Here is an 18,136-nt window from a genome sequence, read left to right on the forward strand (position 1 = left end):
ACATAAGAAAATGGATAATAATGAGTTTCCCTGGGGAGAGCTGGGTGATGGGGAGACAGGTGGAAGGGAGATTTATCACAATATAATATTTTTGTACTTTTCGAATTCTGATCTGTGGGAATAAATGAATAATCAGGAGTTCCCGTTGTGGCTCAGTGGTTAACGAATACGATTAGGAACCATGAGGTTGCCTGTTCGATCCCTGGCCTTGCTCAGGGGGTTAAGGATGTGGCGTTGCCATGAGCTGTGGTGTAGGTCACACATGCAGCTTGGATCCTGCATTGCTGTGGCTCTGGTGTAGGACAGTGGCTACAGCTCCGATTGGACCCCTAGCCTGGGAACCTCCATATGCTGCAAGAGCAGCCCTAGAAAAGGCAAAAAGACAAAAAAAAAAAAAAAAAAAAAAAGAATAATTAGGAGTTCCTGTTGTGGCTCAACAGAAATGAATCCGACTAGTATCCGTGAGGATGCGGCTTTGTTCCCTGGCCTTACTTAGTGGATTGGGGATCTGGCGTTGCTGTGAGCTGTGCTGTAGGTTGCAGATGTGGCTCAGACCCCATGTTGCTGTGGCTGTGGTGTGGGCCAGCAGCCGTAGCTCCAATTTGACCCCTAGCCTGGGAATTTCTATGTGCCACGGGTGATGCCTTAAAAAAAAAAAAAAGCAAAATAAATAAATAAATAACATATAGTTTATTAAAAATAATAAAAATGAATAATTATACTATTACCTTTAGAATGGATAAGCAATAAGTTCCTACTCCATAGCACAGGGAACTATTTCCAGTCTTCTAGGATTGATCATGACGGAAAATAATATAAAAAAGGAATGTGTGTGTGTGTGTGGTTGAGTCACTTGACTGTACAGCAGAAATCGGCACAACATTGTAAATTGACTATACTTTAATAAAAAATGCTCAAAAAGTGAATGATTATAAGTCCCATTCAATCCAATTTAAAACTTCAGTTGTCTACCTAACACAAAGCACCTTCTCCACTCCCAGGTCAACTATGATCTGTGGCTCCCCAGTCTGCAGTTGGAAGGAACCAAGATCTCTTTTCTTCTCTTTCTACTCTGCCTCCCCTTCACTCCCCTGTTCTTGGCCTGCAGGGGTGGGGTGAGGTTTGTATAAAATCTCTCTTATGGTGCTATTTGAGGTGCTCTACTGACGGTCCACATGCTCTGGGTTTCTGGCTCTAGGTGGGTTTTTCAGTACCTCCTCTGCTCCTTTGCTCCTCCCCTGACTAGGGGACTCCATCTGCACAGTATTCTGATGTGAGTTGTGTGCTCTTCCACTGACCCCAGTAAATCCCTCTTCCTCTCCTGCTCGTGAGGGCTGGGGGAGGGGTCCTCCACGGCCCTTCATTCCAGGGTTTCTTGCCCCAGTGGGTGGTCATTTTAGGGGGAAGCTCAGCTTCTCTGGCATACATTTCAGCCATGAGAGTATTACACATCCTGCCACATCAAATATTTCCCTGCCTGCCAATGAAGGCTTCTCTGGCCAACACCTGCCTAGAATTCTCCAGGCAGGAAGCTGACATTAATCTCTAGATTAGGTCTGCCATCCAAACTCAAGTTTTCCTGAGCTTTCTTTGACCAGATGTACTCCAGTGCATGAGGTGGGCTTGTAAATTTCTGCAGGTAGTTAGCCTGGGATTTAATGCCTTTTTTTTTTTTTTTTTTTTTTCCTTGATTAGGAGCTCTCTTCCAGAACTTTAAACTGACAACTCATGACTCAAAAGACTTCCCTCATTCAAGGAATTCCAGTTTTTTGCTTGTTGGAGCTGCAGGGGAGTGCGAGTGAGAATCCAAAGACAAGTCGGAACACCACTTATCCAAGTCAGGAAAGGTGTAACTTCTAGGTGCCCCACTCACAATGTGGAGGTGCTTTGGGATTGTTGCCAAACAGGACCGTCCTCTCCCACATCTGGTTACTCTCATCACTAACCACTTCAAAATATCACCTCCCCAAGTGAAGAAGAAAGTTCTTATCTTAAATGATAATAACTACCATTTATTGAAAGCTTACAGGTATTATAAAAATTTTACATATTAATGCATTAACTGGTCATAACACTGTTATAAGCTAGGGAGTTTCTTCACTATCTCAGTGAGAAAACCTGAGACTCTAGAGGTCACAGAGCCAGTGGTAAAGTTGGAATTTGAACCCAGATCTGTCAATTTTCCTATAAAGATAAATGGTATAAGAAAGACAAATATCACATGATATCACTTATGTGTGAAATCTGTTAGAAATGATACAAAACCCTTTTTTTTTTTGGCTGTGTCAATGGCATGTAGATAGATGATCCTGGGCCAGGAATTGAACCTGTGCCGCAGCAGCGATCTGAGAAGCTGCAGAGACACCATCAGATCTTAACCTGCTGGGCCAGAGGAGAACTCCCAAAAGAACTTATTTGCAAAGCAGACTCACGGATTTCAAAATCAAACTTATGGTTACCAAAGGGGAAACATGGGGGAGAGGGTTAAATTAGGAGGTTTGGATTAGCATATACACTAATAGATATAAAATAGATAATTAACAAGGACCTCCTGAAAAGCACAGGGAAACCTATTCAATATTCTGTAATAACCTATTTGGGAAAAGAATGGATATATAGGTATATGTATAACTGATTCACTTTGCTATACACTTGAAACTAATACAGGATTGTAAGTCAACTACACTCCAATAAAATTTTTAAAAGAGAAAAATTGTATAGTTTGTATCTGGTGCAATAGTCTCCCACTGATGGGCTATAGAACTGGGGTGGAGCTGTAGTTATTATTCACAAATGAAATATGCTTAGGAGCATCAAACATTGTGTGTGGATTCCAGAAATAAATGTATATGGTATTCCTTTTATTTTTTTTAATTTTTAATTTTTTCTTTTTGGGGGCCACACCCATGGCATATGGAGGTTCTCAGGAGAGGGGTCTAATCTGAGCTACAGCTGCCAGCCTAAGCCACAGCCACAGCAACGCCAGATCCGAGCCACGGCAACGCCAGATCCTTAACCCACTGAGCAAGGCCAGGGATCGAACCCAGAACCTCATGGTTCCTAGTCGAATTCATTTCCATTGTGCCACAATGGGAGCTCCTGATTTTCCTTTTATATATCGGCTCAGTTCAATTCAGTAAATACTGAGTTCTCTCTTTGTGCCAGGCATTGTTCTAGGTGCCAAAGATACATCAGTGTATGAAACAAACTAAAATCCTGGTCCTTGTGAAAAGAAAAATTCATTAAAATCATATCCATATTATATTTTTTGTTATCACGCATTTTAGCAATTCAAATAACTATTGTGTGAGTGCTCAGAAGAGTCTTGCTACTTAAAATGAGTCTTCATACTGAACCTACCTAGAAGCCCCTGATAGAATTTGAATGGTAGCAAGAATACTTTGTTCTCTTAAGAGAGAGAGAAAACCAAACTATAGTCTTATGTCAGCTTACTGTTGATAACAAAATTCATTTATTTAATTAAATCCAATCTTGACTTAATCCTGACCATATACAAAATTCTTACATTTATTTATTTATTTTTTGGGGGAAGATTCCAGACATAGTACCAGCATTGGTGTCCCAGAAAGAGAGGCACCTAATCTTTATTATTAATTTTTTTCCTTTTTACTGCTGCACCTATGGCATATATAAGTTCCTAAGCCAGAGGCTGAATTGGAGCTGCAGCTGTAGGCCTACACCAGAGCCACAGGCAATACCAGATCTAGCCACACCTGTGACCCACACAGCCTTAACCCACTGGGCGAGGCCAGAGACCCAATCCACATCCTCTCAGACACTATGTAGAGTTCTTAACCTCCTGAGCCACAGAGAACTCCTAATGTTTATTTTTTCACATGGACATTCTTTATTTGTGGTCAATGCGTCCTTTTCTCTAATAATTAAAGCAGATGTACAACATATGTTTGCTGGACCACAAACAGGCTATTTTAGCATCAAATTCAAGTTATCTCAAGTATAAGCCAGATTTCTATATCTCAATATGTGAACATTTATTATTAGCCTGTGTAAATGAAATTTCCACATTTCAAGAAGTTAAGTGCCAGTAAGGTAGCTTTTGGTCTTTGCTGTCATATCCTTATCTTCACTACAGAGTTCAGATTCACTTCTGTAATTTTTCTGGTCTTCACAAAGGAAGGCGGTAAGGAGTTTCCCCCTCTCCATATGGTAGATGGGGAAATGATGAGAGGTCTGCACCTGGGCTTTAGAAGAGACATGGAAGGTTCTGCACAGCATTTTTTTTTTTTTTTTTGTCTTTTTGCCTTTATGTGAGCCACTCCTGCGGCATATGGAGGTTCCCAGGATAGGGGTCTAATCGGAGCTGTAGCTGCCAGCCTACGCCAGAGCCACAGCAATCGGGATCCGAGCCGGGTCTGCAATCTACACCACAGCTCATGGCAACAACGGATCGTTAACCCACTGAGCAAGGGCAGGGACGGAACCGCCACCTCATGGTTCCTAGTCGGATTCGTTAACCACTGCGCCAAGACGGGAACTCCTGCACAGCAATTTTCACCTCCCTTGTTGCAGAAACTGCAAAAACCGTGGCAGTGGAAGGAGACAAACGGCACTCAGAGATACGGAAAAGCAAGGTTTATTCAGCACCAGTGTGGGCTCAGATGAGTCACCTCCAGAGTCTGAGCACCAGGTCTTTGTTCTCAGCAAATTTTATACATTATAAGGTCTTGAATTTCCCATGTAAGCATCCCGGCCCTCCCCCCTTCCACAAGCAGTGTTCCTCCCTAAGAAACTGAGCAAGCAAGGTTACAGAAGCAGAACTGATAAGCAATGCTAGCTACAGGATTAGCAGGGCTGCGGACTTGGACATAGGGCACACAGTTGCTACATTATTACAAGAAAGGTGGTATGAGGCAGAGCCTAGCTGGAAAGGCTTGCAGCTGTCTTTCTAGCCAAGATGGGGGGGGGGGGGTTTCTTAGTTAAAACTCCTATTTCAGCCTCACTGTTTCCTCACTCCTTTTGACAGCCCTCCCCCTTGACTCTCTCCTTTCCCCTTCCCTTCCGTAAGGTCCCCCTAAACCACTAACAAGCTGTAGCCATCGAACTACATTTCCCACAACATCTTGCGCCGTCCAGCTTCAGTGGGGTTTCCCCTGAGCTGCCGTTACAATTAATATAGAATCAAATCCACGTTTCCAGAGAAAAGCCGAGTTATTGTACACGTCTGCATTAGGATGGCTGTTTCTTCTCCACCTTCGGAGGCGGAGTGTATGTAAAGAGGCCTCTGCAGAGAGAAATTTATACCGGCAAATGCTCTGGCCACCCTCTTCCTTCTCGCGCCTCGGCCCCTGCCGATTCCAGGGGGCCTAGGAGTGTCATTGGCGGATGACCGCAGGCCTCGTCGCCGCCCCGGCCGCCGCCACCATGGCCTCTGGCAGCAGCGGCCTTGCCGCCGCCCGCCTCCTCTCGCGCTCCTTCCTCTGTGAGTCCGGTTGGGGCGCTCTTTCCGAGCCTCCGCGGCTTCCCGGCCTCGTTGGACCCGCGCCCCGGTCTAGGCCGGGGCTGGGCCCTCCGGGGCGGGACCTCGGCGGGGGCCCAAATCCGCGACCCTTTGCAATGGAGGGAGCTTTGCTGGATGTTTCGGGTGGGGACATAGAGTTACTGAGCCAGGATTCGGGTCTGGGAGCCCTGCAGACCGGGGAGCACGCCCATGATCCCGCGGTGCTGAGTGGTGGGATGAGGGCTGCATCTAGAATTGTTCTTTTGGAGAGGTGGTCTAGGATGAGCTCAGCTGGAAGGGTGAGTGGGTTGAGAGGTAGGAGTAGGAGATCAGTAGGAAATTGGAGGGTGAAGCTGAGCTTTGTGCGGCGGGTCCTACATCTGTAATTGTCCTTTTCAGTAGATTTTAGGGTGGGTTCTGCACCGGGAGTCCGCACAGCACATAAAACTAGAAGCTTAGGCTGGGACCTTAACCAAGTTATATCTCCACCACGCGGTGTGAATCCTTCAGTTCCTGAAAACTTAATACCCACGCTTGCTGGTAATGCTGACTATTGAAAATTCTTGTTCAAAGTCTCAGTGGTTGTTAGGTAGGTTGTGTAGGAAAAGACTTTGGAATCAGCCACATCAAGTTTGAAGTCTGGCTAGTCTATACGGTCTATGTAGTAACTCAGAGGCATGTTTCTAAATCTGTTTCTCCATTTCTCTTTCAAATCCCAGGAAAATAACACCATATTTTAGTGACCCAGAGATACCATCACTTGTAAGATGCACTGTTGATTTGTCCGCCACTAATGGTGGAAAATGGTTGCTGATTAAAATTGTGACACACCATTGGTTGTCCGTTGCATCCTGATTTAAAGAATGTTAAAAAGTGAAAGAAAATGTGCATCCTAGAAATGAAGTACAGGATGATCTGGGTTCACTATGCAGAAAAAATGAAACACTTTATATAAAGCACTTGGGGTGTAACAGGCACTTAACCAAAGTTTTCTTCTCTTTCTCTTTCTTCTACTTTGCTTGTCATCTTATTGCTGTGCTGAATATTGGATGAGACAATTTACTGAGAATACTGCATTCTAAAAGTGTACGGCTATGACTGTACACTCTATAGCTATGCTTAGCTACCAGATCACTTGAGGCTAAACTTTGGTAAGTAGGAAGAAAGTTTTCTGGAGATTTTTATTATGTAGCTTAAAAAAATAATTGAGGGTGTTGTAGGCAGAAAGAGAAAAGGGATTGGTTATACCCACGTCTTTATCTTCTGGCATCTTGCTTGTTTGAGTTTCTGAATCTTTGCCTCAGAGGTCTGCTGTCTTAGGAGAGTCTAGAGAAGAAAGAAAGATGTCTAAAAGATGAGGATCTTGAATCCACCCTTAGCAATACTTAACAATACTTTTCTTGCAGAACTGGAACAACTTTATTCCTAGTCTTTCAGAATCTTGAGGCCTTAAGAGATCATCTAGTTATCTTCTTGTTGCTAGAGTGGCCTTCATTTATCCTACTCATGTGATTAGCTGTTATTAATAGAGAGATCTGAGCTATAAACCAAAGTATCTCCTATATCAGAGAGGTTGCAAACTGCAGGGTTCATGTTTAAAAACCTCTGACCCACAGCTTTTTCTCCCATGCCATATTTCCAAGCCCACTTCCAATCCTGCTAGAAAAACAGCAGCCACAACAATATCATCTTGCAAACTATTTTTTTTAAAGATGATCACAAATTATTTTGGCTCTGGGGTTAGCAGTACAACTAGAGTTGTTAGAGGATCTTGTTCCTTTATTATCTTCAGCTTTAATTGATGGTACATTTTGTGCTGAAGGTCATAAGTGTTACAATGTTGATTTGAGTTAGAAAAAAAAAAAACCCTAAATACTTGTAGATGCCTTCCAGAGACCCTTTGGTGGCAGCCTAGAATATTTAGAAATTCCTAAGCAAACAATGACAACAAAATCAGTTCCTATGAAAAAAGAGAGCCAGTTGAAGTAGTGGGAGAAAATTAAATGAAAAATAAGAAAGATTTCTTCTATGAGAAAGTTTAAAGATTTCCTAAGCACCTTTGAAATTGAAATGGTGATTTTCAAGAAGTATAAAGTTGTTTTACAAGGTTGTTTTAAACATGAGCCAGTAGTTCCTATAAATTGGGTTTTTGAGAATAAATAGGGAACAGTATTTTTTTTACTTTTATTGACATGAAGCATTATACTAGTTTTAGATGTAAAACATAATATTTTGATATTGTGTGATAATATTGTGATATGATCCCCACTATAAGTCTAGTTAACATCCATCAACATACGTAGTTACACATTTTTGTTTCTTGCGATGAGAACTTTTTTTTTGTCCTTTTAGGGCCACACTCTTGGCATATGGAGGTTCCCAGGCTAGGAGTCCATTTGGAGCTGTAGCTGCCAAACTCGGGGTCTGAGCCACATCTGCAACCTACACCACAGCTCACAGCAACACTGGATCCTTAATCCACTGAATGAACCCAGGGATCAATCCCGTGTCCTCATAGATGCTAGCCGGGTTCATTCATGATGGAAACTCCGTGATGAGAACTTTTAAGATCTACTCCTTCTCTTTTTTGGGGCGGGGGGGGGGCACTCCCATGGCATGTGGAAGTTCGAAGGCCAAGGATTGAACCTGTGCCACACTGAAACTCCCAAGCTACTGCCCTTTCAATATGCAATATAGTATTAACTATAGTCACCATGCTGTGCATTACATTCTCATGACCATATTTGCTAAGTGGAAGTTTGTACCTTTCACTTGGCCCTCATCCCCCTGCAACTCTGGCAACCATCAATCTGTTCTTTACCTGTGAGCTCAAGTTTTGTGTTTTTCTTGTTTCGTTTTGTTTAGATTTCACATATAAGTGAGATCATATGGTATCTGTCTTTCTCTGTCTCATTTTACTTTGTAGTGTCCCCAAGGTCCATCTGTGTTGTCACAAATGGCAAGATTTCCTCTTTTTTACAGCAGAATAATGTTCTATATTGTGTATCTGTGTGTGCTTATTGATATATATGCCACGTTTTCTTTATCCATCTATTGATGTACACTTGGGTTGTTTCCATATCTTGGCAAGTATAACTAATGTTGTAATGAACATGGGGGGTTTTTTCTTTTCTTTTCTTTTTTTTGTTCAGGGCCGCACCTACGGCACATGGAAGTTCCCAGGCTAGGGGTCACATGGGAGCTGCAGCTGCTGGCCTACACCACAGCTATAGCCACTCAGGATCCAAGCTGCGTCTGCGACCTACACCATAGCTCCTGACAGCACTGGATCCTTAACCCTCTGAGCAGGGCCAGGGATAGAACCAGCATCCTTGCAGATAATAGTGGGTTTGTTACCTGCTGAGTCACAACGGGAACTCCCTGTGGGGGTTCTTTTCAAATTAGTGTTTTTGTTTTATTCAGATAAATATTTGGAAGTAGAATTGCTGGGTCATATGACAGTTCTATTTTTAATATTTTGAGGAACCTCAATACTGTTTTTCATAGTGGCTGCACCAGTAACAGTCCTAGTAAAGGCATACAACTAACACTGTTTCTTGTCTTTTTGGTACTAGCCAATCTGACAGATGTGGGGTGAAATCTCAGCAGGGCTTTGATTTCTATTTCCCTGATGTTAATGATGTTGAGTGCCTCTTCATGTACTTGTTGGCCATTGGCATGTATTCTTTGGAAAAATGTCTATTCAAGAGCCAGTATTTTTGAACTTCAGAATTAAGGTATTTTGTTGCCAAAAAGTGAACCTCACAGATCAACTGGTCCCATACCTTTGTTTGGCAGATGTGAATATAAGCCCCAAAAGTTTCCAAACCAATATCAGAATGGGTACTAGAGCTCAGGTCTTCTGAATCTACAGTGCCCTTTCTGCTAAATACATACCATGTGATCTTTAAGCCTCTTTTTTGAAGCTCTGATTTTTCTTTCTTTCTTTTTTTTTTTTTTTTTTTTGGCAACCTCACTGGCTTGTTGAGAAGGTTACTGCTTTGCTCAGAGGTGCCACCTGCCTTTTTCATGTGTTTGCCAAGTTGTGTAGGCCGTTTTTGGAATTGGGAAGACATTTAGATGTGTAGTTTGAAAAAGCGGAACCTCAGCAGTGATGTTTCTGATACCTAGTATCTGTTGTTATTGCATATAAGTACCAAATCTTTATTTTAGAAATGCAGAATGGTCTCAATCTAAAGGTATCAATGTAGCCATGAGAAAATGGCTTGATTTTCTGACCTCAACCTTGTTTTCCTATAGAAATGTAGTTGGGGATGTGAAAATAATTTCTCTAAGCATAAGCAAGCAATTTCATTTCACCAAAGAATGGGCATTTTGTTGCCGTAGACCCACATTTTTTGACATTGTAGCATTTCTGAAATTGGGATGTGTCTTATAATTGATGATATCTTATATTAAATTGGCAGCATTTCTTTTCAAACTAGTATTTAGTTGTGTTTCTTAAAATGGTGGTGGCTTAGATTTAATGAAATATGGTACTTAGAGCCAACTAGCTTCATTTGTAAGTAAATGTTAAGTGAATATATAATTTTGATTTCAGTGGTGGATTGTTTGGGGTTTGGAAGTGAGCCACTGGAGGTACTCTGCTATACTTTAAGGTCCTATAGTGTGGGCCTCAATAGCCTTTACATTATATATGCATAATACACATGGTTAACAGGTATATGTTTGTTAAAACCAGGAATATATGAATAAATGAGTAACAAGGACATAGTTTGAGAGGTGAGTTGAAAGAGTATTTTCATGAATGGGGTCTGAGGTTACTGGTTAGGAGCCCAGTGCTGGTCACACTACACCGTCCATGGTTTGAGTTCCATCTGGGCAGGTGCTTATTGGCCACAGCCTGCATCATCTACCCCACAGCCATCTGTAAACGATGCTCTTGCTCTCCGTGAGCAGGAGGACATCACAGCTGGCCGCCTCATACACATTTCTCTCTCAGACCATTCAGTCCCTTTCTTTCATAACCATTATTCTAGATGGCACTTTTGTGTTTCTCTGTTTAACATTTAGCCATCCTACAGGGAAGGAAGTGTCATTTGGGTAGGGCCTCAGTGTGTCTTGTTCATCCTAGAACTCCTGGTGCCTGGCAGAGAATGTGGCCCAATGAACATCTCGGAGTGGTTTGGTCTTTTCATCCTGTGTCAGTAATGATAATGATGACAAGGAGTAAATGGTGAACTAGCCCTTGCTCTACCCTAGTTATTATTCTGCATGCTATGTATATTAACTCTTCCAGTTCTCATCTGGCCTGTGAGGTACATAATATTATTATCTCCATTTTTACAGTGAGACTGCACCTTTCAAAATGTTTCAGATGTTAAAAATTTATTAGTCTGTGTATGCATACTACCTGTCATATGTAGACATGAATTAGTATATTTATACATAAGCATATAAAGGACATGCAGGAGGACATAAAACACTTCAGATTGGACTTATTTGATTTTAAAATATGAATTATATATTCTGGAGCTTTTTTGGAAATGACTTACTTTTGTGCTCAGATAAGGATGTGAACCCAGTTTAGGGAGTGTACCAGCACTTTACTACCCAATTTACAGGCATCATCTCATATTAACCTCACAGCCTCATGAGCAGCTGTAATTCCACTTACAGGTGGGAAGACCTAGGTGAGGGGAGATCAAAAGACCTATCCCAGGTCACCTGGCTGGTGAGCCACAGAGCATAAACTCAAGACCAGGTCTGTCTGGTTCCTGGGGCTGTGTTTTTGGCTGCTCCTGGGGCACAGTCCCAAGGTTAGACTGGCCTGTTTCTAAGACCCTGAAAACAAAGTGACTCTACCACATTCTCTAGAGGTGGCCTAACGCCTTCATCACTGGAAAATTTTGACCTCGGGCCTTCCTGCTGCCTTAATATTTAATTAAAATACTTGTTTTGTTAATATTAGAAGAATCAGATATCTCCTCATATGTTGATTTACCCTTTGTCTGTCACCATTTGTGTTTCTTATTTATGGCCTTTGTCTGTTTTTCTGTTTGACTCTGGACCCCTCATTCTTGTTGGCCCCTCGTGTTGCTTAGGTTGTTAAGGTTGTTCTCCTTTCCGTTACATGTGATGAAACCACTCTCCTGGTCTGTCATTGCCTTTAACTGCCTGTGTATGTTTTGCTCTAGGTTCTTTCTTTTTCTCCTATAGTAAAATAGTCCATCTGTGTTATATTTCCACTTCCTCAGTTTCATTTGTTAAAAAAAAAAATGAGCTTGGACTTTGTACCAGATTGATACAGCTTTGAGGACTGCTAATAGCATTTATGGCTGTTCTCTATACAAATTTTTAGGGAACGTATGATCTTTGCATGTACAAAAGCAGATGTAGTAGGTTTTTCCCCCCTTTCCTGGTAATGGGAGTTCAAGATTGACATTTTTCCAGTTCACACAAAAAGAGGTGCAACTTCTGATATTTAGTACTATACGTCTGTCTTCTCATAGATCCTACCTCTTGTCTTGAAATTCAGTCGAACATTTCCTGTACACTCACTCTGTCAGGCACTGTGCCAAATGCCATGGGAGACTCCAGGGTGGCCAAGACCTGGTCCTTACACTCATGGAATTTACAGTTAAGAGTTCTTAAAGTATTTAGATGTTACTTAATCTTGAAAGAATTTAGCCTGAAATGATATAGTAAAAAAAGTAACAAAACATGTGCACTTGTCTCATGCAGTGTGTGGTGTTGATTATTAGATATCATATGAAAGTGTTTACGGTTTCTGTTCTTCTTAATCTCAGATTCCCTACAAACCCCCCATTATATTCAAAAGTCATGAATGTCAAAAGATTTAAAGATCTCTCACTGTACAATGTTTTATTTAAATATGGACTTTTCATGAATTAATGCAAGTGAAAATCTCAGGAAATTCAGTACATTGACTCTCTCATTGAAAGGTGAGAAGTATTTGTAAAATGGTTTGGCCCCTGACATATCCCTTATGTTCTAGATTTATTTTTAGGAAACACCTAACTCTAGTTTTTAGGTGGTTTTGTCATAGAGACCAGATCTTTATTTAAAACTAAAATATGATTGAATTCTTTAAGTACTGGACAGACAACTGAAGATTTGTACTTAAACCATTTTGCCTTCTTCAGAAGAAGGAGAATAGACTTTTTTTTTTTATTACTTAAGGTATTTGATTAATAATTTGGATGGAGAAGAAATCAAGTAGGGAAAGAAAATGCAAAGAGCCAGGCTGCCACATTTAATGTTTACAGCCGCTAGTAGCTTCTCTCTTTACCAGCCCAATTAGAGAGTTGGTGGGGTTGTGGGAGGGAAGGTGAAGAGATGCAGAGGTGGTGATGAAGAGAGGCTTTCATGATTTTGGGCTTGGATTATCTAAGGCAGGGAGGAATGAGAAAAGCGAATAAGTGATTTAACATTTGATGAGTTTTACTTGGAAGAGAAGCATATTTTGCATGATTCCCATGTGAATGCACACCAGTGGCAAAGCAGAGAGAATTTCCTTAATTCTCTGATGTCAGCAATGGTAAGACTTATCATTGATTTGATAACCGTATGACCTTAAATAGAGCCTCTGGTTGCTACTTGCATCGTGGTGGCATGGAGAGGCCAGAGACTGAGGTCCTCCTCACAACCAGGGCCCCTGGGAAGGTGTACTTGGTGTGAAGGGTCAGAGTTGGGGCAGAGTCGTCTTCTGCTTTGGGGTGAATTTGGGGATTAAAAAGGCTTTTGTGGTGATTATGGAACATCCTCATGGCTTGCTGGGCACCAAGGTTTTCCTCTGGGTTTCATAAGTACCAGACTATTCTAGCATTCTCCTGTGCAGTACCAATGATACTTCATCTGACATCTTTTAGGTTTTCTGTCAGGACAGAATGTGGTCAGGAATTTTGTTTCCTTATCCTTGTACATGTGTTTTGGGGTTGGCTTGAAGGTGATGAGAGTCATTAGTTCTAGCTCACCTGAAGCTAGTTCTGAATGAGTCGGAGCTCCTACAGTAGATGCGGAGTGCACATACACACACAGGCATGATGGATCTTCCAAGATCCACTTCACTAGATGCTATAGAATGGCAGAGTCGTTGCAGAGGCTGAGCTGTACCAAAGGGCGAGGAGGCTGGCCGGGAGGTGAGCTGCTGTTCATCTCGCTTTTGGATGCAGGTTTTATGAGCACCAGGGGTCTGGTGCTGGGAAGGCTTCAGCTTCATAGAGTTGACCTAGAAGGGCTGGAGTAGGAGGCGTAGGAGAAGGTGGTGATGGTAGCTGCTCTGGTCTAGAGGCCATGCTTTACAGATGCAGGCAGACCTGTCCTTTCTCAGGGTGACAGGGCCACTCCTGCTCCTGTGAAAGGAGAAGTGAACTGTCTGATCTCTACTTTAACAAAGGATAAGAGTACTTGTGAGACTAAACTTTACCTTCAAAAAGCAAGTATTTCCTTTCTCAAGTATGGGCTCCAGATATCCCGATCTTATTTGATCTTGTAATCAAATCTTGTACTTTTCCTCTCTGGATACTCCCAATAGATGGACCCTGTATTGAATATTCCAGGAATGGGAGGGACTACTGAGGCCGATTCTGCCAGGAATAGCAGCAGGGGACAAAGTTCTTCCATAAGTACTGTGGTTCCTGGTCTCCAGCTGGGAGAACTGGGAGCCAAGGACAGGCACTGGCTAGGATGGGCTCTCAGGCCACAGTTCCTGTCACAGTGTTTTGCTGGCCTGGGTTCAGGTGTTTAGCTATGCTCACTGGGCCAGGATGTGACCTTCAGTGCTCCCTTGGGTGCCTTGTTCAGCATAGTCTAGTCAGAGAACGTAGCTGACATGTGTACACGCAGAATTCTCCTGGTTGGTCAGGGTGTATTCTGGGCCTGTCTCTTTCCTAGAGGTAACTCCAAATTCAAAGTTGTTGGAAGCTGAGATCAGTATGGGAGTTAAAGATAATCAAGCATACTCAAAGGGCCAGAAGCAGATCAGTGATGGAACCTGAAATGTGAAGATTTAGGAGGCAAAAAGCATTGAGTGGATCCTGGACAAATTTGTGATGAGATGTTCTTTTCTGGGCCTGGCTTTCATGGGCTACCTCAGTGGTAGGTGCTGGCCCTTTGAAAGGGTCAGGGATGGGCTATAGAGACAATAGATTGGGGCTCTCATTGGGGTTTTGAAGGTATCCCACAATTTTACTTTATCTGTGCTCTATTTTCTACTAATTTTTGAAATATGGGGATCTAGCTTTAGGAACTACTTAGATTTCTGTTTTTATTGAGGTAGGTTGCTAAAAATAGCTTGGATTTTTTTTTTTTTTTACATGTTTCTCCTTTATCTACTTTTCCTATTTATTGTATTTTCCCTATTTCCTTTATATCTGAGGTCTTGAGTCTTAAATCAGAGGAGACTCAATTAAGTAATTTTGGATTATGTTTTAGACAAGTTTTATTCTTTGACTTAACATTTAATGTTAATATTATTGGGGAATGAGTTGCAGAATAGTTTTGTTTGTTTGTTTGTTTGTTTTTAGGACCATACCTTCAGCAGCATATGGAAGTTCCTAAGCTAGGGATCTAATCAGAGTTGCAGCTGCTAGCCTACACCACAGCTCATGGCAACACTGGATCCTTAACCTACCGATCGAGGCCAGTGTTCGAACCTGCATCCTAGTTGGGTTTGTTACTGCTGAGCCACAACAGGAACTCCTAGAGTAGTTCTTAGTTCCAACAAAGTTTGCCTCTTAGCTCATCTTTTGCTTAGAGATATTGGGCTTAAATATGTTGAGTCCAATGGGGAATGCATGTGGCTGTTTAGTAAATATTATTAGTAGGAATGATACCTACTTTTTAGTCCCTGGATTTAATTTGAGCTAAGTATCTGAGTCCCCTTTTTCTTTCTGAGGAGTGAAATTACAAACTTATCCTTTTCTTTCTTAATTCAGAAAACGCTACAAGATTGTGGTTCTCAGTAAAGAGGAGATTCTGGAGAATAGAACAGTATCTTTTATTGTTTATTCTTTTAGTCAGTTTCTGTAGTCAATGTCTTATTTTAAAAGTGACATTTAGGCGTTCCTGTCGTGGCATAGTGGAAACGAATCCAACTAGGAACCATGAGGTTTCGGGTTCAATCCCTGGCCTTGCTCAGTGAGTTGAGGATCCGGCATGGGTGTGAGCTGCGGTGTAGGTCGCAGATGCAGCTTGGATTTGGCACTGCTGTGGCGTAGGCCGGCAGCCGTAGCTCTGACTAGAACCCCTAGCTTGGGAACCTCCGTATACCATGGGTGCAGCCCTAAAAAGCAAAAAAATAAAAAGTGACGTTTAAAGTTACACTATCACAAGATAGTTCCTGTGTTAGAAGATTTTGTTATATTTACTTTTTGTCACCAGGTTAAATTCCTGGTCTGAGAGTTAGGAAGAATTATAATGTTCATGTTTTCTTTACTTTTCAGTGCAACAGAATGGAATTCGGCATTGTTCCTATACAGCTTCCCGGAAGCATCTCTATGTTGATAAAAATACGAAGGTTATTTGCCAGGGTTTCACTGGTAAGCAGGTATGTGTATCAAGGTTTTTTTAAGATGTATGTTAGAGATACAAGAACATTGAACTATTTTCTATTTTTTTAATATCATAAAAGTTATAATACATGCTTGTAGCTGAAAAGTGTGTAGTACAGCAGTGGAGGTGTATCTTAGGAGGAGGTTAGGTGTGGTGGCCAGCTTCTAAGATGAAAACTCTTTAATAATACTTTGAAAATCCATCCCTAGGAGTATAGCATTATGTATGTGGGTACATACTCGCTTTCAGCGAGTTTAACAGTACTGGCTTTTCTCCAACACTGGAATAGGTCACTGTTTCTTTAATTAAGCACTAAGTAAAGTAGATAGCTTGTGTTGAGACTTCATACAAAACAAAACAAAACCATAAGCAGCTCAGCACTGATCAGTGTGGGGAAATGTGCAGACCCATAGAGGCTCATGGGAACTGTGATGGGCAGAGGAAGCAGTATGCTGATTTTTCTCATCTTATGCTCTCTGTGGGCAAATGGTCTTCGAGGGGATTAGCAGGCAGAACTGACTGAAGGTTTTCATTTATATTCTTTCTCTCTCCCCCTATCCTCTGTTGACATCATAGGATTACATATGTTTGAATGTATCTGTGATGTTATTCCACAGTAAAATGCAGCATGAACATCTCCTTTCCCTCCTTCCTGACATTCTACTCCTCTGGGATTCCTCCTCATAACAAGTTGACATGTATCCTTCCAGATTGTTTTTCTTGCTCATATAAACATGTATATACTTATGCATGTTTACTCTATAGAACTCTTTCTATATAAACATAGTACACAATATGTAATATAATCATACATATATATGTATGATAAATAGATTCCTGAAAGTAAAATTGGGTGTCAAAGGTTCTGTATATTTAAAATTTTAACAACTACTGCTAAGTCGCTTTTTAAAACATTGGTACACATTTATAGTTCCACCATAGTAGATGCACAGATTTTTTTTTTAATTATTAGAAGGTAATCGGAGTTCCCGTAGTGGCACAGTGGAAACAAATCCGACTAGGAACCATGAAGTTGCGGGTTTGATCCCTGGCCTCACTGAGTAGGTTAAGGATCTGGCATTGCTGTGAGCTTTGGTGTAGGTCACAGACGTGGCTTGGTTCTGGCGTTGCTGTGGCTCTGGTGTAACAGCTCTGATTAGACCCCTAGCCTGGGAACCTCCATATGCTGCAGGTGCGGCCCTAAAAAAGACAAAAAAGAAGAAAAAAAAAGATAATCACAAGTCTTAACCCAAAGTATCCATTTTTTCATTATAAAAGGAGATTAGCAAAATAGAAGTGATTAATGAATTTTGTGTAACTTAGTTAATTTTTTGTCTGTGATTAAAAGAATTATCATGTCCATTCTGCAGAATTTTGATGATTTAGAGCAAGAGTTGGCAGGCTTATTCTGTAAGGACTAGAGTGTAACAGTTTAGGCTTAGTAGGCTACCCAGTCTCTGTTACAACTACTCAGTAGCATTAGAATAGCAAAAGTAGCCATAGATAGTCAGGGGATGGGCATGGTTATATGTCAGTGAAATTCAATTCACAACACCAGTGGCTGACCAGACCCCTCGTTTTTTTTTTTTTTTTTTTTTTTTTTTTGGTCTTTTTGCTATTTCTTTGGGCCGCTCCCGAGGCATATGGAGGTTCCCAGGCTAGGGGTCTAATCGGAGCTGTAGCCGCCGGCCTGTGCCAGAGCCACAGCAATGCAGGATCCGAGCCGCGTCTGCAACCTACACCACAGCTCACGGCAACTCTGGATCATTAACCCACTGAGCAAGGGCAGGGACGAACCTGTAACCTCATGGTTCCTAGTCAGATTCGTTAACCACTGTGCCACGACGGGAACTCCTGTAATTCTTTTTTAAAAAATGAATTTGAGTACAAGTTTGTTTCATGTGAAATGTCCTTTTGCTCTTCAACTTTTTTTTTTCTGAAATAACTGGGCATAAAAATGTGAATTGCAGTGAACCTTTCTTTTTCTCCCATTACTCTATTATCTTAAAAAAAAAAAAAAAATCTACCACCAACAAAAAAAGAAACACCCAAAACTGAAGTTTTGTTCACAGGTGCTTTACTTACTCTGAGAGCCATAAATTTTATGACTACATATATAC

At 41.5% G+C, this 18,136-nt stretch overlaps 1 protein-coding gene across 3 annotated transcripts in view; it reads left to right on the forward strand.

Annotated features, from left to right (window-relative positions):
* Positions 5,269 to 18,136, forward strand: part of SUCLG1 (succinate-CoA ligase alpha subunit) — a 35,158-nt gene continuing 22,290 nt past the window's right edge. Inside the window, exons 1-2 of one of the 3 annotated variants that reach the window (XM_005655225.2) lie at positions 5,269 to 5,462; positions 15,908 to 16,011. In XM_005655225.2, coding sequence (XP_005655282.2) covers positions 5,366 to 5,462; positions 15,908 to 16,011 — 201 coding nt within the window. In that variant the 5' untranslated portion in view covers positions 5,269 to 5,365. 3 annotated transcript variants of the gene reach the window in all.

This window comes from Sus scrofa, chromosome 3 (assembly GCF_000003025.6).
Source record: "Sus scrofa isolate TJ Tabasco breed Duroc chromosome 3, Sscrofa11.1, whole genome shotgun sequence".
Lineage (NCBI taxonomy): Eukaryota > Metazoa > Chordata > Mammalia > Artiodactyla > Suidae > Sus > Sus scrofa.